Below are 19,621 nucleotides of genomic sequence, written 5' to 3' on the forward strand. Positions count from 1 at the left end.
GACACGCAGAACTGGCTAAAATTAACATTATAAAAAGTGCTGTCATGTTCCACTGCACTGATTTAAAAAACAAAAGCAGTGGAAGTGGGAATGCTCAAAAAACGTTATTTATTTTGAGGTTTTACATACAACATCATGGTGCACAGCAGAATATTCCAGTCACGCATGCACAAATAGAAAAAAAGGGTTAATCGTTGATCTTTCTCATGCTCCATTAAGTACAAGCGCCAAATGACAGTCAATGAACTGAATTTATCCCATAATATCCGCTCTCTCTCTCTAAGGTGCTGACAGAAAAGTCTGGCCTACACACGGACCATGACTTCCTGTCATAGTTTCCTGTTCAGGGTGGGCAGGGGTATTCCCCCATGGAACATCAATAAATAAATTCAGTCAACACATATTAAATAATGTACATTCAATCGTAACGACTCCACGTTTCCACATCCACATCCTATTGTTCAAATCCAAGCACAGCTGAGAAATATAAGGGACTGGTTTTGGTTTTGACTTTGACAGCGTGTCTACAGGAGAGCGCACTGCTTCCAGTCAGTTTAGGTGCAGGTGTCTACAAAATAAACACAATTTACAATTATGTTTGTTTAGGCACTTAGAAGAATCAGCATAAAACATTGTAACTCTCCTCAAACACCAAGGCCTCCTTGTTGTCTTCTCAAACATTAACAGGACTGATGAAACAGTCCATGTGTTCGTAGTGTTTAACGTGGTCTTTCTTTGGCACATTTGCAAGCTTTGATTCTGTTTGTTCCACTATACAAAAGATGATGTTTATCAAACTGTGCCAATCTACTATAGTTTGTTCAGCCTGACAACATTGAATATATGTACAAATATATCAAAGTTTGAAGAAGGACAATTCAAGGCTCCATTTCAGCGTGGCAACAATTTTGGAGATCTTCAGCGAATCTTTATTACGGTGTTACACTGTTACATGTGATTAGACATGATACAGTGTGTACTTTTAAGGTGGTGATTACAGGAGGTGCAACGTTGTTCACGCTTGTTGTATCAAAGCAGATTTTTGCTCTCAGCTCTTTTTAGGTGAAACATCTCACCAGACTCATGACACATATACTCACACACATTAGTTTGACTCCCAAAAAGTGTTGTAACAATTCGCAAAAAGCTGAACTGTTACAAAATATTCACACACGCAGCAACACCTCTCCAAAACGGCTTGCACAATGCCATGATTTGGCACCAAGTCTCACTGTAGGGATACGACTTCCTCTAAGAGCAAACACTTCCCAGTACTGGCCTGCAGGAAACCACTCAAACACTTGGTGCACTGCTTGTCAAATATTTGGCATGAAGGACTAAAAAAGGACCTTTAAATTGGATAAGCAGCACATTGAGAAAACCCATCTTAAACTAAACACATTTGCTCAATTAGCTGGTGATGGTTGTTAAAAAAATACACATACAAAATCTTAAATATACTTGGAGAACATTCTGGCACTCTTCAAGCCCACTCAAAATCTGTTTCAAATCAACCTCAAGGAAGTCCATACTGTACATATTAAGAGGCTGTGTTAGTAATGCAATCAATGCAGAAGTCTTTTCCAGACGGTGTGTCCATCCTGGTGTCCTCTCTGAACAACTGCTTGCTGCCACTGATGGTCCTATCTGTTGACTAGATCTGAGCCCTGTGTGGAGCAAACAACATAGTGAGGTGTGTTGTTGTCCGTTGCTTGGGAGCTCGGGGTGTTGCCATTAGTGGGGCTGCAAACTGGACTGCAGGTGGGGTTACAGGTGTTGGTGAGTCTGCGTAGATACTCTGCGTGGACAGGCTTGTGGCTCTGCAGGACCCTGATGGCTTCGTCAACTTTGAACCACTTCCTCTTCCTCCCTGTGAAAAACATCAAGGGCAACTTGTGAGCATATGACTCTACAATGCCAAACATCTGGCTGTTGATCACTGTAATCATGGATTGACACTGAACATGTTGGCCATTGCTGGGACTGACCCTATGACCTTGTGGTTTGATGTGTGTACTTTTGAAAGTTACAACTTGCAGTTATTACATGTTGTCAGAGCTTTTTCGTAAAGGCTAACAGCTAGCTAAGAAACAAAAACATTTTAAGAACTAATATTCATGTATGGACTATTCCAACGGTCTAGATTGACAGAATAAAGTCATTTACAACTTGCAAAATGATTGCAGAACAAATGAAAAAGGAACTGTACATCAGTGCATCTCTCTATTTTTTCAAGCAGAATGTATAATGGGTAAGAATATACGGATGAGAATGAGCTGTACTGCCATCATTCATCGTTTTTGCTTCAATGTTTTTAACTGGCTTTTGTGTGAAAGCTTGACTAAGATAAGTAAGAAACTAGAAATAAGGGATTTCTAGTAGTCATCTCATGTGTTACTGTATGTCTGACTGAGCAGTGAGTGAGATTGCTCAGCAGGTTAAATAACCTTAAATTGCTAAACCACAATATTATACAAGACGCTCAAGATTCAACTAAAGCTGCACAGTGGAAATGGACATTCATGACTGACTTCAGTTAGTGTTTATGAAGTGCTCATGTCATTAAACCTTCCTAAAAAGCACCTTCCACAAAAACGATCTGTCCGGTAAACCGTCAGCTGGGAGTTATTTATACTTTACTTCAAGCCATCTCCTCCCATTCATTTCCAAACAGCGTTTTGGTAAAGGCCTTTCGCATGGCCTGTGATTATCAGAGGGTGGTGTGAGACTTCACGTTGACACCCTGAAGTGCACCATCGCCGGGCTTTCAGCAGAGGGGGGAGAGTAAATTAGACCCGCAGTGTCAAGCTCTTTCTGCTCAGCAGCAGCCATTGCGCAGGGCAAGAGGGGACAAGTAAGGAGGGGGCTGTGGTGAGTGACGATAACTGGAAAACAACTGGGCACAGCAAACATTCCTCCCCCTTGTGAGCAGGCTGAACTCTATTTCTGTGGGTGAAGGGAGTAAATTATAACAACCACTTTTTTCCACACCAGGTAGAAATTGTTTTGAATTACTTCGTCCCCAGAGAAGCATTAGATTTTAAATACCAAACATGTCCAGAACAAGTAGTGATCACATACCTGATCATAATCTGCAACCAGTAACATTAGAAATTTTACAGTGATGGCGCAAAAGAAAAGCATTGAGGAAAAGGAATATTAATTTCAAGGCTGCAGCTCATGATTATTTTCATTATCGATTAGTCCAGGGTGAGTTCTGCAGATACCTTATTTTGTGCAACCAAACAGTCCAAATTCTTTAAGTTCAGTTCACAATCAAATAAAATAGAGAACAACATTCTCAGAATTGAGAAGCTACAACCAGAGAATGTTAGCATTAATCTAGAAAGATGACTTAAACTTTTACTGCATTATCAAAATCAATGCAGATTAATTTTATACTGGTCAACTACCCAGTTACTTTACCAATCATCTCAGCTGTTTAAGAGAACATTGTCAGTTAAGTGGGAAAAGCAAGGAAGACAAATTGTTGTGACATTTAAGGACAGTAGACACTGTGGATCAGGTTCTTTGACTTCATCTACGTGTCCCAGTTTCTCAGTTTACAACGTGATGACTGGAGGGGCCCCAATGGTCTTTCTCAATGCTTTGCCTTTATGGCGGCTTCCCTGACTCGACCTTCTGACCTGAAATCCACAAATGACTTCTTTTTACCATCAAAAAAACAACAAAATTATTTAAATTTGAGTTATGTATGCCATTATGACTTGGCTCCGAAATATTATGTTCTGCATAATGATATGATTTAGGGATAAATGTTTTCAGTTTAATGAGTTTTCTAAGGAGTTTTTGACCAGCTGTAGCAATATGGAGCAGTGTTTTTGTTTGTCCCCACGTTTGTTTGTCTCATGCACAACATGAGAGGACACAGAGTACGAGCATGCAAGCGCCACAATTCACATCCTGCCACCAGTTTTATGCCATTCTTCTAATCGATAGTTGGTGGCTGCAACATGCAAAGACAAGCAGCAATGATCCAACAAACGCAAGGAGGAGGAAGACTGCAAGATAGCAAACATGGACTGGTACATACATTCAGCATAATTTATACAAAACTGACAGTGATATGATGACAGAGTAAGACTTGAGCGTAGAGACATACCAATGTTGACAGAGTCCTCCCAGTCTTCCAGTGTCTCCGTCACTATGAGGATATAGACGTACGTCCTGTGCTTTCGGTCTTGATTGTGCTGCAGAGATTTAGATGAAGGCACTAATTTATATCACTGCATTAAATTGTGTTAATGCAATGCAGGCAAAGCTTTCATATTGAGTAAAGACGTGATGTTGTGAGAATTTGTCATGACAATTTGACAAACATACCTCAAAAATCCCGAGAAGTCTGCCAAGCTTTCCTTTCACACCAGCCTGCACACACACACGATGAAAACCAATCATCATTGTCATTCAATGCGTTAACATTTGAGTGACCACACGGTGGTTGTCTATCACCACTACAATTTTTTTTAAACTAAATTCATAGGGACCTCCTGATGCCAACAAAGCTTAATGAAGACACTCACTGTGTGACCTGGTATTAGGAACAGCTTGCCTCTGCGGACCTTTTGCGGAAAAAAAACATGTCCCTATTGCTGGCTGGAGGACACACAGAGACGACCCAGGGGTATGTTTAAGACTTCATTTCAGATCCACCAGGACCAGTAACAACAACTAGAAGGCCACAGAAGACAACTGTGTCCCAATTCCATACTACATAGTGATTGCATACACTATGTACTACTACATTTATCTTAAAAGTACATTGTTTTTGCAGCAAATCAGTATACTTTAAACTTCACTGTTTCTGGAGAGGGTGAACCACAATCTGCGATTTCTTGTCATTTTTGAGCAGCTGCTATCGATTTCTTTTGTACATGGCATTGTGGTGAAACAGTTTAAGTCAACCACACGTTGAAAAATCAGGCGTTCCTTTTGAGCATTTTGTGCAATGTTGTTACTTTTCCAGTGTGAATATATGACCTACTCGAAACCTGCTTTGAAACACAACAGTCATATTTGTAGTGATATTTTCTAGCACTTTCATCACAACACTTTCTTTGATCATCACAACACTTTCTTTGATTGCTGTAGTGATTATACAAAAACAGATCTAACAAATGAATGTAAAACTTGCCTGACAGAACAGACAAATCTCACATTTGCAAAAGTTTGTAAATTAATCACGTAGAACCATGAGGTCGATGTGACAAAATATGACATTTTGAATTGTTCGCTTGCGACAGTAGTTGTTTTGCAGCTCATCCATATTCAGATTCACGTCTGGCCTGAGAGGCACAGGATGTGGGTAACTGGAAACCCTTCCCAAATGTCACTGCCATACTTCAAAGCTATCAGCACCACCTCTATCCAAGGCAGAAGCTCACAGCTCACTCACGCCAAACACTTTGGCCAACTACCAGCAGTCCCCTTTACTGAACCACAGAACTATTAACTGGCCATTTATGCATCATTGCCAAATATTTGTATGCGGGCCAATGCAGGCCTGAGCGTGGGTTTTAAAACTTTTTCTAATCAATGCATCAATTTTAGTTCAAATTCCACCATCTAAGTCTTGGGGAGTTGACCTCCACACCAGAGACCATTTGAACACACGAATTGACCTACTTCACAATGTCCTTATCAAAATTTCCATGTTTGCTTATTGTTTATCTTCCACTTTCATTTTATGACAACATAGCCTGTGAAAGCGCCGCTGCTGATCAGCTGACTCTCACAACTCCCATGTTGGAAATTCCCACAAAGAGTTGAACTAGTCAACAATGAAGTCCTACGTTTACCTGCATTATCGGTCAACAGTATTTTCATTTTGAACCCCCTTTAAGAAAAAAAAAAGCTGATTTTTGTACTAGCACAAAAGAAAGCAGTGGCTCCCTGAGAGGAAGACGATCAGCTAAATACATACAGTATGCTTTGGAAAATGGTCAGCAGTAATGTAAAGTGTAAGCAATCTGTAATTATACACCACTAAAAACACCACTATGGACATTTGAAGGCCTTAATGGCTGCTTTACAGTAGCTACATGACATGTAACTGTGCATATTTTCTTCATTTTTTCAGTGGATGGGCTCACCTCTTCATACACCTCCCTGACAGCGGCACCACAGGGCTCCTCCTCTGGTTCCATTCCTCCTCCTGGCACAATCCACTGGTCTGGATGTCGACTGCTGCTCACCAGTAGCACCTTCCAAGGAGAAAGACCTTCATCAGTTCTCTGCTGCTGAGTTCAGGGTGCCAAAACGTGCCAACAACGTGCCCAAGTTTAGAGTCCCTCATCAATATAGGTGTCTGGTGGCAGCTTAGTGTGATGCTATTCATTCAACAGGATGTGCTTCGGACATCTCACATGTCATGCCATTCATTCACTGCATTTACTTAATGCAATATGAGTGTGGTGTGGATTGGGCTGCGGAGCACGACATGCTCTTTGCCACATGATTTAAATAGGTGGATGAGAGTAACTCGTTAGGCTGTTTGCTGTTAGACGTTCCTGCATTAAAAGCACTAACTAATCCACTTTAAAAAAAACACAGCTGCCTTTAGATTTACAAACCCAACTTCAAAAGCTGTGTAAAACGTGAACGTAACGTAAGCATATTGTTACAAAAATCAAGTGGATCATGTAAAACATTAAACATATTGTCTTTGTACTGTTTTTAATTGACTATATGTCTAAAAGGATTAGACGATAATCACATTCTGCTTTATTTATGTTTTACACACATACTATAACTGTGGGGATGAAGCAAGGAAGTTTTTCCTCACCACTGTCGCCAAGTGCTCCCTCACGAGGGAATTGTTGGCTCTCTGTAGATACAAGTATGGTCTGTACCAGCTCTATATGGAAAGTGTCCTGAGACAATGAACATTAAAAGCTTGAGGAGCTTTAAAAAATAATAATAATAATGATAATAATCAAAAAAAGATGATAAATCAGCAGTCTAATCTGAAATAATCAAACTGAAGCCGTGTACTATGTTTAACTGACACATGTAGTTTGGTCTTTTTTGAGCGTGGTGCCCCTCTGGGCAAGCAGGCACTTGACCTTAAACCCTATCTGGCATCACACTGACCCACATTAAGTTCACGTGTGAATGTTTTCTGAATTCTCACAGACATGTGCAGCCACTGCTTTCTCCTGAAATATCTCTCGACAACAAAAATAGGTCAAAAATCAGCAGCAAAAATCAGCTATTTGCATATCAGACACTTCAGGCAAACACAAACATCCCAGCACAGGTTTCCCAGCATTAAGATGTGTCAGCATTCCTGCTGAGACCCGATAGTGGAAGCATGGCAGATTTGTGCAGAGCACTAATTACAACATCTTCACTGCCGTCAAAGCTGGTCTCAATTGCACAGAAATTACTGTGATGAGTGAAACTTCAGGCTGTGTGACCTTGGCTGTAAGTCATTCTGTATGCAGGTCAAGAATAAGACACAACCCTGTTTCCAAAAAAATTCAAAACGTACATAAAAACAGAATGTGGTCATTTGCAATTGTTTACAACGATCAATGAAGTTGATGAGGTAAAACATTACATACATTGACTTTGTACTGTTTACCACAGACCCTCAGTCAGACACTATTTTGACAGTCTCACTATTAACTGAGCTTGTTCAGTCTTCCACCTCATCATAAATTAGCACACCAATTAGCTACTACATCTTAAAACTCACCCAGAGCTCCTGTTTGCTGTTGACACGCTTTGGATCATTGATGTAATTGCTTAAATGCGTGTGGGTGTGAGTGAACACTTGCCCCGTCTCTGTCCTTACATTTACAAACTCTCTGGAGACTGCACGACTTATTCTTAACAGAGGCAACTCTGCAGAGCTCTGGTCTAACTCTTTATACTAATATTTTAAATAAGGAAGACATTAACTTAAATAGAAAATGTGGATGCCAACAGATGCAAAGGAAGTTGCATCCCACTGCTTTGATTTTTTCAGGGCCCCTTCAGAAGTTAAGGCATTTTGGCATCCTGGAAAACTGAGAACAGATCTCTACAAAGTGATCTAAATTAATTAGAAGCACTGTACTAATTCATTTAATGTCCAACATGAATGTTATTCTGCATGTCACATTAATGTGGTGTACAGGGTTTGCTGCGTGATGAATGTTAATGAGGTGGCAAATTAATAGCTGCAGAGCATGAGAGCAGTGGCACGTCTCATTTGAATCTCTGCCCCATAAACTATCTGTGCAGCGCCCTGAGGGCTGCAGAGACACTGGCAGCTGTCTCACTGACACAAATGCACGCAGCACACACATGCATGCGCAATTTCACACAAACGCCATGTGAAACACGTAGGCGCTCAAAAACCACTGGATCAGCAGTTGCCTTTCTCGATGAAAACAAAAGAGCTCAGCAGAGGAGGCTAATGACCCAAGCAGGCTCCACACACACCTCAGTGAGAGTTCAGAGTGAGGAAGAGCTTTGAGCGTGCGTATCCACATCAGCTTTACGGTGATCAACGCCTGATCGTATTCCAGCTACAATACTGTTGACAGATATTAGACTCACACAAAGTAAGATGAATACATGAGGCAAGAAGTTAATACAAAAACATAAGTAGGGGATCTTTTTCTTTCAGATGAATTATTGTTTCTGGTGCAGTGACCCAAAAACTGTACGCCGTGACTGACTGCAATAATGTGAACTTTAGTACAATATCATATCAAACCAATACAACAGCATTACAACCAACACTCTCCTCATGAAGCTTTCAGTATAAGTTTATATTTCTGTTGCCACAGCACACTATCAGCACACTATTTGCCCAAGTGGGGCAGCAGCAGCTCAGTCCATAAGGACTTGACTTGGCTGGTTCAAGTCCAGCATGTATTAGTCCAAGGGGAGGTGGTCTGGGAGCTGGACAGGTGCCATTTCATCATCATGCCATGTCATCCTAGCTCAGATTTTTCTGTAGACCTGTCCTTCTGGACTCAAGCTGACATGTTGAGGAAGTGACTGTAAAGCAGGTATGCAGACCTGACGGAGAGTTTCCCCACATGAAGTGTGACACGTGCAATCACAGAAAAGACAGTGAGAATGCCCAATAAGATCAGCATGGAGACCATTTCATCATCCTCCAGTGCAATCAACAATAATCAAAAGAGACTTTTACCATTTGTAAGCATAGGTCACAGATGAACAGAAGAGAGGGGGTGGGAGCACAAGGGGCAGGAAAGCAAATCTGTCAGGGGACAGCAAGTGCCTGCACCTTGTTTCTATAAATTGCAGCTGATAGGTCACTTGGTGTTTAGCACGCAGTGTAACACTCAGCCCCCTCCCCAACCAGGCCCCTGCGACCCCACTACCCCTATCACATGTGGTCCTGAGATGGGCTGCCGTCACTGGGCAGACACGTTGTGATCTAGCACAGCCCTCAGCTCCCAGTATATAACTTCTTCCATGTTAACTCAGTCTTATTACCCCCAAAGTAAATGTGCTTTACATCCAGCACTATCAAAAGGAAAATACTGTATGTTCTGGAAAATGTCAGCACTCCACGTGCTCATTTTAAGAGTTCATGTTAGCTACAAAGTGAGCCTATAGAGAGACATATTCAAGCCTGTAATGTTAGTGTCCACAATTCACAAAGTTCCTCCTAGGAAACATTACCCTGTTAGAAGACATGATGCATTTTATATTAGTATTTGCAGTAAAATGTCACATTTGATATTGAACAACACTCACTACTATCACACTATCACTACTTAAATCTAAAGGTAAACATTTTTAAGAGGACGTGTGCAAACTAGCTCATTTTGCTTTCTGATGTGTTGTCAAATACAGACTAAATATGAATTAACAAGACAAACACTGCAGCACATTGGAATCAAGCTACAGTTCAAAGTGAGCAAAAAAGAAAAATGAAAATAAAAAGCACAACTGCACATGAGATATTGACAGAGATGCAGCAGCAAAAGTGCTGGAATTGCATGGTGCCTCAGCAAAGGATTAGTGATCACACAGACCTGTTTTGATATGGAAATTGCCCTGTACAATAACCCCATCAGCTGATGCCAGTGTGAGTTGGAAAACACACAGCAGCTAGGTGAATGAATGTCTATGCAAAATGTCATAATGACAGGTGGTATTTACAGGCTGAGGTGTATTACATACAAGAGGTGGCACTAAAGTTTTAGGTAATTAAATAAATTCTTGAGTGTGGACAGTCAGTGCTTCAGCCAGCATAGTTTGCACCAGTTGACCACAATCAGGAAGCCTTGTTTTTATGAATTATGACTTTACATTTCGCCCAGGACAAGAAATGAAAATGACTGCCTCCTGCTGGGTGCTGGTCTCAGTGGGTGCTGGTCTCAGTGGGTGCCAGCTTGTAAGACCCCCGGTTGTTTAACAGGGCAAATATTTGGAACTTCAGCCAAGTTCTGTTCACCCTGCCCAACACATGAACTGAAGGCATCAGACACCTGAACACACTCTCACACAATTAAACCGAAAGGCAGCCTGCGCTGTGTGAATGACGGCTCTGGACAGCCAGAGTTCACGAGCAGCAGGAGCACTTTGTCAAAAATAGTGTTTGCAAGACGACCACAGCAACCAGTTTAAGCACCGACTTCAGCCATCGACAAAACTTACCTCGTCCTCTTTTTCGTTTTTGAAACACAAACACGCCGCTCTTCTCTTGAATCCTTCTCCGTCGTACGTCCTCGTCTGGTTGGGCTTAAACTTCATCATTGATATTATCAATTGTCGAGAGCCAGGAAACGTAAAACAAAAAAAAAAAAGAAAAAAAAAAAAAGGGAAAACCGAAAATCTGGATTCTCCCAGGCGCTGAAGAAAGTGGCTTTGGCTGGTTCCGAGAGTAGGGGAGCAGGAGCGGCGTATCCCCTGAAATCTACCCAACTTCTCCTTCTTCAGTTAGTTCCAGTTACAACACGTGAACTCGGTCCATTCTCTCCTGGACAATGTCCGACTGCATCTGGTCGCATATTGTACAACCTACCATGGTGGTTTAGTGCTGCTGTTAACACGCATGGTTCAATAAACTCGCTCACAACTGTGGTCGGTGAGCAGCTAGCAGCTGACCTGAGAGCTGCGCAACAAGCTGCCTGTCAGCTCCCACGTTACACCGAGTTTCACGTTCATCATTAGCCAGACGATTAGTAACAGGCGCGGGTCGACCGTCTTTATAACACTGGCATCCCCACGCGCGCGGCCGTTTTTCCCCCCAGCACGGTTGCGGTTGCCTAGTAATCATTAAAAACGTCGCGTGCGTGAATGATGCGTTTCCTGGAATTACTGATGCTGCTTTCAAGCGCCGCTCCAGAGATCTTCAACCCTACTTTGAAGATGATTTGAATGTCTTTTCGTATGAGGTACGAACAATGCAATCCATTATAAACTGATAGTTTGATGTGAGGGGGTTTAATTTCCGAAATTATTCTTCAAGAATATTTTTATTATCAGTTTACCAACAAACACACATACCATCACCAACCCCATATTTTCAACAGCATACACACCTTATAACAGCATCAGCACTCCCCACTTTTATCCCCTTTTAGATATAGGAATCTAATTATTTTTGAAGGGGAATCGAGTCAACAATTTAAACAGTGGTATCTAGAGAAACAAAACCAAACAACACAGTAAAGATAAATACATAAGTACATTGATAAACTCTGTCTTTCACCTCTTGCAGCAATGTTGCGCTACATTTCTATGCACTGAGTAGCTGCTGGCAACCAAGATGCATGTGAAAAAAAAATAATGTTTACCAGCTGCACTTGGATTCTCATTATTACCCAACTAACCACAGAGCGAAGCATAAGGCCGTCCCCTACTGTTTTAAGGGCAAATAAACAAAATAACGCCGGCCTGAAACCCTGTCCAGTGCAGTGCAGCAGCCAGTGTTACCCCAGCAGCATGTTTCCTGCAGTGAGCTGCTGAAGCCTGTAAAGCGCTGCTGAGTGTGGAAGGAGTAAAGCTCAGGGCTTCCCTCTAGTGGATGTGGACTGTCCTTAAAGCACAGGACGTATTCAAAGGTGGAACTGTTTAGAGGTGTTTAAAAATGACAATGCCTGATTAGTTAGATGTCTTCATTGTAGACTGTCTTCAAAACTAGGACATGGGCATTCATAACTTTAGAGCTTAATAATTCTTTATTATTATGAATTAATGAATTATCCTGACCCACATCCAAAGCAGCACTGTGGTTCATGGGGATGAAACAGTTTGTGAAAAGTCAAGGACCATGCCATGCTCTGCTATGAAATATAATTAAAATAAAATAAAATTAGGGGCATGGGATCATGCAGGCCCTTTGAATTTATAACTCAGTCTGACTGAACCAGACCTATGTCCCCAGAGAGGGCAAACTGCTCCAATTTATTCTGTTAACTAGAGAGGGTTTATGCACTAAGTTTAGAGAAAAAAAAACAAGCTAAAACAAGCTAATAGGATTATCTTTCCATGCAATACAGGGGAGTTGTAATTTCTTGATGGTTTGACTCAGCATCATGGCACATGATAGTATGATCTATGTAATGGTGCATTTAGTTGTGCAGTGAATAGACAATATCACATAATGTACAATGGAGCCCTTCAAACTGGGGCATCTCAACCTTCACACGCTGATGAAATGACAGTCCACCTGGAAGGAGCGAGGGAACAACTGCTGATCAAATCAAATGAGGATAAAAGTATGGTATGATAAAGTATGTACCTAGTTCAATGTTTGAGGTACTTGTACTACTATTTAATTGTTTTTTTTATTTTTGTAACTTTATACTATTTCACAATATTTCGGAAGGAAATAGTCGTCCACTACATGAATTTAATAACTTTAATTTTATACAAAATACGTAATTAACTCACAAAGTCCTTCACACCCACACAGATGTTTAAACTTACTGTGGCTGATTAGACTACATGAAAATGAGCTATGATATGAATTACATTAGGTTTCCAGAATCCACGTAGTACTAAGTGATAAAGGTGGAATCTGCTCCTTCTGATAAGTGACCTCTGTGGGAGTGGCCCCTGGGTGCAGAGCTTCTATTAAACAACCCACCACTTTCTTTAATAGTGTAAATCAGCTCCACTTCAAGAGGCTACACTAAAATGCTGCTTACATTTGAACACATCAGTAATAATAATCAGCTAATGTAATATACAATATACTGTGTAACAAACTGAAGGGGGCCATTCTGCATGAATACTTTATGTAGCAGATTGTAGAGAACACCTCAGTATTTTTACTTGAGTGATTTTTTAAAGGAGCACTTTAACTTCTCACATCTGAGTCCTTCTTCCACCACTGGCCTTTCCCATGAGCATCCTTACCAACGCCTCACAGTGATCATTGCAGCATTTGCCACACGAATCCCATCAAGAATGACACCCACACAACTGTTTATTAATCAACAGATTTTATTTACAGAACATAAAAGTATGCAGGTGGACTGTTTCATAGCATTCTGAGAGCAGGAAAATATTTCCTCCCCAGATTCAATTGAAAGAATGAATTTACAAACAGTGAATTGAATACAGACTTTTCAGCCCAAGACCAGTCACGACAGCCGAGAGTCAAAGCTGTCAATGATCTTTTGGAGTTTGATCCTGTAACAAGCTAACATCTCCTCTCATACAGATCCCCACCCCACCCCGCTCCCCCTCACATTACCAAACAACTGACAGCTCATAGGTAGCCACTGCCTTGTGAAATAAATGCCATTGGTTGGAGTAAACCAGAGTCTTGTAGCACTAGACTGTGATGACGGGGGGGGGGGGGGGGGGGGGGGGGGGAAGCAGAGTGGTTAGTATGGCAATCGCGAGAAAGATTCACATATAAAAGACTGGATACGGTAATAAAACTTGTGTGCTAAAACTAAGGAAAGGTCCACAATGTCCACCCTACCCTCCACTCTCTCCCACACCATCCACAGGCAGCTTACACTGAGAGAGGCTGAAAAAGTTAATGTGACAGTAGAAGGCTCAGTTTGGTTTTAGTCATATTATTTTGTACTGAATGCAGCCAAATGTGACTTAAAGAAGAAGTAGGGCTACAATTAAATATGCATCCTGCCGCGCTGTCTTGCACAGGATGAAACTCTGGTCCGCCTCCAAGTGAGTGTCTACATACAGTGGGCTAGTAGTAGTTAGCTGCTTTTAATAAACAAACAGCGACACGAGAAAACAAAGCTAAAAGAAATAGTATACAATATTGACCACATCTAGCAAGTGCCTCCTCCCCACCCACGCCACTGCTCCGGAACCCCCCCAAACCCTCATCCCCACCAAAAATGTGGGATGTAGCACCCTCCATTCCTCCCTAAACGTGCTTGTAAGCAACAATTGGCAAACGCCTGTCAAAATCAATGGACAAAGAAAGCCAGGTGAGTAGATGTAAAACCTCTGCCCATGCATTTGAACAGTAGTGAGTTAGGACAACAACGAGTCATTTCATTACTAGTGTGCATTTAAATCACCAATTGTCAGCAGTTGTTTTTTTTTCCTTTACAATCTATTCATGTTTATTTCATAATATATATAATATATATATTTATTTAAGACGGTGTCCTTTAAATGCAAATGAAGTTGGAAGAGGTCTTGGCAGAACATGAGGAGTTGTGTTCACACTTCACTTCCACTTGTATCTGACTTGTTAGGCTCCTCTACACTTCATTTTTGTTTCCAGCATAAAGCCTGGTCCATGTCTTGGCTGTAATGTTAAGAAGACAAAAAAGAGAGACACAGAAATGAACACGAGTCACACAAAATTTACTAACATCCCTTTCCCTGCCTTTCTGTGTAGCAAGCAGGAGAGCGCAGTGAAAATGTTTTGTCTAAGAGGCTCAACACCAACAAATATGGATTGAAGCGGAATATGCTGTAAAAACATGGTGGATATTATTAAATCTCTCTTTTTTCAATCAACTGTGACTGTCGGACTTTACACTGTTGTTGAATTATTGGAAACTGGACCACGCAAGTCGGAAACAATTCGTCACAAACATCACTGGAATCTAATTTGACAAGTAGTGTAATAGTAATAATATTAGTGTAGTATAATGTTTATCTGCATCTGTATAGAAATACTGGGTTTAAACAGAATAACAGGGAGCACCCTCGCCAAGCACTGGATGGAAAGTGTAACAAACCCGCTGTTGAGCCCTGCCAGATCGTTCTGTAGCTCTCACCTGTTTCTATGGCTTCAGCTTCACTGGACTTCCACTTCTCTGCAACGTCATTTGCTAGGGGATCATCAGGGTTGGGTGCACTTAGTAATGCCTGGATTGAAAGCAGCACTGTACGAATCTGCAGAGCTGGCGACCATTTATCTGTAAAAAAAAATGACAACCAGAGGGATTAATAAGACCAAAATATAAGAAAAGCAGAGAGACAAAAGAGTGTAGCAGTGTATCTGTTTTCAGGCAGCAGGGGCAGTGGAGAGACAGTCATGATATGCAGTACTGGTGACACAAAGCCCAGTTTGGGGTCACACATGTAACGAAAGTGGCCCTTGATCTTTTGAGCAAGATGAAATTGGCAAATCCCTCACTTCATTCACAGGCCTAACATCACAGGACTCAATACATACAGGCTTTCCTACAGTAACAAGCCTGACTGAACAAACCAAAGACAGAACAGAAGCAAAGTGACTTTTAAAGCCAAAGTTAAACAAATGTTCTCTCAATTAAAAGCTTATCCTTTAAGGTAAACCACAATGCATACCACACATAGCTGGCCAAGCAATAACAGTGACATTACAGAGAACTGGCGTACCTTTCAAAATGTCTAGACATATTCTTCCCAGCTTGTCTACATTGGGATGATATATTTTGGTCATGAAGCGTACTTTAGGAGCTGCCATGGGATATTCCTCTGGTAAAAAGAGTTCAAGTTTAAATGTGCCCCCCTCAAAAGGTGAGTCCTGAGGTCCCGCAATGACCACATGAAAGTAGCGTGCGTTGCCTTCATCTGGCTCTGCCTTGATGCCTGGAACGGGCTCTGCAAGCAAACGCTGAGTTTCCTGGTGAAGAAAAAGACAGAAAGAAAGAAATTAACTTTACACTGGTATTATTGTCACTTCGCACTACACAACCACCACAAAGCCACCGCCAGACAGAGATGTGTGTTAGGTGAAATGTTTTTGAACCTTATATTTCAGTCGAGGGGCTGAAACTTGAAAATAGTGAGATGTTTTTTAAAAGGCATGCAACACAGAGCGTCTGCTATACTGCACAAGTCAAACAATGAGTTATGAGGGGGCCGAGCAGCCAAACTGCATTCCTGTCTGCTTGGTGCAGCTGTTTCTTTTGTAAATGACAAGTGCATAAAGGTATGTTTTTATATGACAATTAACCCTAACCCTAGCCATTTAATAGGATGCACCTGTGCTTGTCCAAAAACTTTAGTGATGACTGAAAGGGGCAGACTGTCATCTTGTGATATTTACTAAGCCTTTTTCTCACTTAAGGTAACTGTGACAGGAAAAAAACAAAAACTGAATCTGGGTGGAACACATTGTATGCTCATGTCCATCAGAGACTGTAGACACTTGGACACAGTGTAATGCTTAATTATGAGAGCTACAAATAAAGCTGTGATATACAGACATCTACACCTGTACCAAGCATCACTGTTAGCCATGCTGGTGGACACTACATATCACACTGCTCAACTCTATTTCAGGATAAATGTCATTAGAAATTTTCATTTGATATTAGCAAAATTTGTCCATTATTATGCAACAGGTGTGAGTCATTATCATTCTAACAACAGACGTGGTAGGCAGGAGGTGGACTGTAGTCTGCTTGTTGGCTTTTATCCTGGTGGCTCTGACTGCATTAACGGCTCACTGTTGTAATTCTGAAGTCTCTCTGTGCAGTATGTAACTGTCTTTTAGAGGTGACACTGACTCAGCCACCGCACCATGGGAGACCATTACTTCCATTCCCATCAGCCACTGCAGCGAGGCTTCTCCCAAATCACAGTGACAGCCAAGTGATCTGCAGAAACACGCACCCTTTCTGTGAAACAGGACGAGGGATCTGGTATCTCTTGTGGTACGCATGAGGTGGCGTGAATGACACACCTGAGTGATGCCTTTAACAAGGAAACTACATTCAAGCTTACTGCTATTTACATAATTCTATAAAGTGCAGTGTCCTCAACTCTTCACTGTACATTCTGCTTTCTCCAAACTGTAGTCCTGACAATACAGTTATTCAGCTATATGAGGCCTCATGATTAATTTACTAATCTAAAAACCTAGTATCCTGTGGTGCCTGTTTGAACTGCAGTCTTCAGTGATAATATGCATCACACTCAACTACAACAGAGCCACAAGTAAACAACAGCATAACCCACTGTGTATGAAATTAAATAAAACGCCAACAGCCGGCACTCTTGTTTTTGACGTTCTTTTCCTGAATGCAACTGGGTGTGAGATTCCTGAAATGTTTCTGATAACCCACAGACAAAACCATGCAGTGAAAACACAGACGGGAGAGGGGCTCCCAGTCCCAATCACACGCTCTGAGGGCTCAAGGGCTCGGTCCACTTAAGTACTGTTCCCAGCCCTGCCACTTTTTCCCACCAACAATGGCCTCTGGTCTGCTTCCTAACCCACCTGTGTAACCTTCTCTTAGATACCATTCATGTTCCCATTGTGCTTCCTTAATAAATGACAGAGCACTATTCCTTCAAGGTTAGGGTTAATTTACACAAATACACCGAATGAATGACTGTTATTTGTGTATTTACAGTGAGAGCACTGTAAAGGTGTCACAAAGAAAAAGGACAAAGTTGCGAGACTACTCAAGGATATAAAAGAAGAGTCAATGACAAATGACCAGGTTACTTCAGGATGGAACTCCGCTAAACTGACAAACTGACAATACCCCTGAATTTCCAAATATAGCTCCACCTAATAATTCTAATTATTACCATATTTCCTCAAACTGGGCTAAATTTTCCCTACACCACCAACATTAAGCAGGGGTGAAACTTCAGAATCAACTAAGTGGTGGGCTGGTTGGAAATTTGTCACTTGTTAGCTAGCACAAATAGAAGACTGGTCAGCTTTTCTCAGATTCATAAAATGATACATTCAGTATTATAAATTTGTGGATTGGTGTTCTCTGGGAACTTAACGTTTTGGGCATTTTATAGACCAAGTGATTAATCATTTACCATAGTTTGTATTCATAAATAATGACAACATTAGTTGCAACCCTAACTGAAAAAACATAACTTCATAAAAACAGCACAGCCGAGCAGCATGCTAAGTAATCAGAGGCCCTCTAAAAAACTTAGTTGATTGAAATGTCATGAAGAGACAGAAACACTTAAAAAAAGACTAAGGGAGTAGTTTTGTTATTACTTGAGAACATACACGTTCACAGAATATAATGGCTGTCGTGATAGGTAAATGCACTTGTGATTTATGACATTAGTCTGTGTTATTATGGGTTTTGTATTTAGGAGGTGCAGAGATTGGAGGACACGGACTGTCAGCTGTCAGGCGACAGTGACAGAACTGGATCACATAGTTCATGCCAGCGGATGTAACTCCTTCAAGCTTCTACCTTTAATATTCTGAGCAAAACCTCTTTGGTTAACATCATTTGCTGAAGCTGGCCCATAGAGTCAGGGGCAAAAATCTGTACTGGAAGTGATTTCTGATCAAAACACCAAACGTTTCATCCATAGTACTCTGATAGGTGTGTTAGTTACAACCTTACCACATTTATGACCAAGTTCTGACACTGACATTTAACATAACTAGCAAGCTAACTACTAACTAAAGAACCGAACAGTGTAAAATGAAAAGAGTTAAAGAGGTAAATATCTTAAGCTAATGCACGCCTAAAGGAAAAGTATAATACTGGGAGCGTGAGGCTAACAGGCTAGCGTTAGCTTGTTATTAAGTGTGTTCACATACAAACAAAGCTACGCAACTAGCCGGGGGTTAGCACAGTTAGCCTGCTAACCTGGCCATTCAGTCAGCCGCTACCTAATCATTAGCAATTTGAGAGCACTATTCTGCTTAAAAAGTACAACGTCGTGTAGAAAGGATAACCCCGGCACGCAGCACATTCATCCGCCATTTTTATAGAGCGCTGGTGTATTTTTAACCCACGGTGTCGAGGTGTATCTGGGCACAGAAATAAAGCGGAAGTTACTTTATCAAACTAACGGTAACGAGCTAAATGCTAACGTTAGCTCACGAAACTGTTAACCGGGCGTACCAGCAGAGCACTGGGACCTGAGGCTGGGGATGTGAAGTTTCAGCCATGACAGAAAAGTCACACATGCTTCTGTTTAAAGTGTGAAATAATTACCTTTATGATCCTGCGGGGCAGTCCTGCCATCTTGTCTTAAATGCGGGCTTTCAGCTCTCGGTGCCTCCTCTCTGTCGTTGGCATTTACAGCGAACACACGTCTTCCGGGTTCCTCGCGTCATGACAGTGGATGGAGGCATAGGGATGGAGCTGATGGAGCGAGGCACTTATCACAGACAGTGTTTAAATATTATAATATAAAAGGTAAAAATGTACCAACAGATACTTCAGATTATCCTCTACAGCCCTGCATCTCC

General features: G+C 41.4%; 2 protein-coding genes across 2 annotated transcripts; both read right to left on the reverse strand.

Annotated features, from left to right (window-relative positions):
* Window positions 1-88: 88 nt before the first annotated feature.
* On the reverse strand, window positions 89-11,270 carry nudt4a (nudix (nucleoside diphosphate linked moiety X)-type motif 4a). The gene is made up of 5 exons (XM_076732111.1): window positions 10,651-11,270; window positions 6,114-6,224; window positions 4,345-4,389; window positions 4,124-4,211; window positions 89-1,870 (listed from the first exon to the last, which is right to left on the reverse strand). Exons 1-5 carry the CDS (start codon window positions 10,747-10,749, stop codon window positions 1,644-1,646), a joined length of 570 nt encoding a protein of 189 aa, XP_076588226.1. The 5' UTR covers window positions 10,750-11,270; the 3' UTR covers window positions 89-1,643.
* A 2,158-nt stretch (window positions 11,271-13,428) lies between these two features.
* ube2na (ubiquitin-conjugating enzyme E2Na) lies at window positions 13,429-19,480 on the reverse strand. The gene is made up of 4 exons (XM_076733896.1): window positions 19,365-19,480; window positions 15,802-16,048; window positions 15,216-15,356; window positions 13,429-14,737 (listed from the first exon to the last, which is right to left on the reverse strand). Exons 1-4 carry the CDS (start codon window positions 19,392-19,394, stop codon window positions 14,691-14,693), a joined length of 465 nt encoding a protein of 154 aa, XP_076590011.1. The 5' UTR covers window positions 19,395-19,480; the 3' UTR covers window positions 13,429-14,690.
* Between the last annotated feature and the right edge of the window lie 141 nt (window positions 19,481-19,621).

The sequence above is a fragment of the Chaetodon auriga genome, chromosome 6, assembly GCF_051107435.1.
Source record: "Chaetodon auriga isolate fChaAug3 chromosome 6, fChaAug3.hap1, whole genome shotgun sequence".
Taxonomy (NCBI): Eukaryota; Metazoa; Chordata; class Actinopteri; order Chaetodontiformes; family Chaetodontidae; genus Chaetodon; species Chaetodon auriga.

Excerpts from the sequence above, each read along its gene's own strand:
- nudt4a (XM_076732111.1), bottom strand. The coding sequence starts at position 10,749 with ATGATGAAGTTTAAGCCCAACCAGACGAGGACGTACGACGGAGAAGGA. Across the intron at positions 4,390-6,113 it reads TCAGGGAGGTGTATGAAGAG|GCTGGTGTGAAAGGAAAGCT; the intron begins GTGAGCCCATCC and ends GTGTGTGTGCAG. Across the intron at positions 4,212-4,344 it reads GACTTCTCGGGATTTTTGAG|CACAATCAAGACCGAAAGCA; the intron begins GTATGTTTGTCA and ends AAATCTCTGCAG.
- ube2na (XM_076733896.1), bottom strand. The coding sequence starts at position 19,394 with ATGGCAGGACTGCCCCGCAGGATCATAAAG. Across the intron at positions 16,049-19,364 it reads TGCCCCGCAGGATCATAAAG|GAAACTCAGCGTTTGCTTGC; the intron begins GTAATTATTTCA and ends TTTCTTCACCAG. Across the intron at positions 14,738-15,215 it reads AGCTGAAGCCATAGAAACAG|CCAAGACATGGACCAGGCTT; the intron begins GTGAGAGCTACA and ends TTAACATTACAG.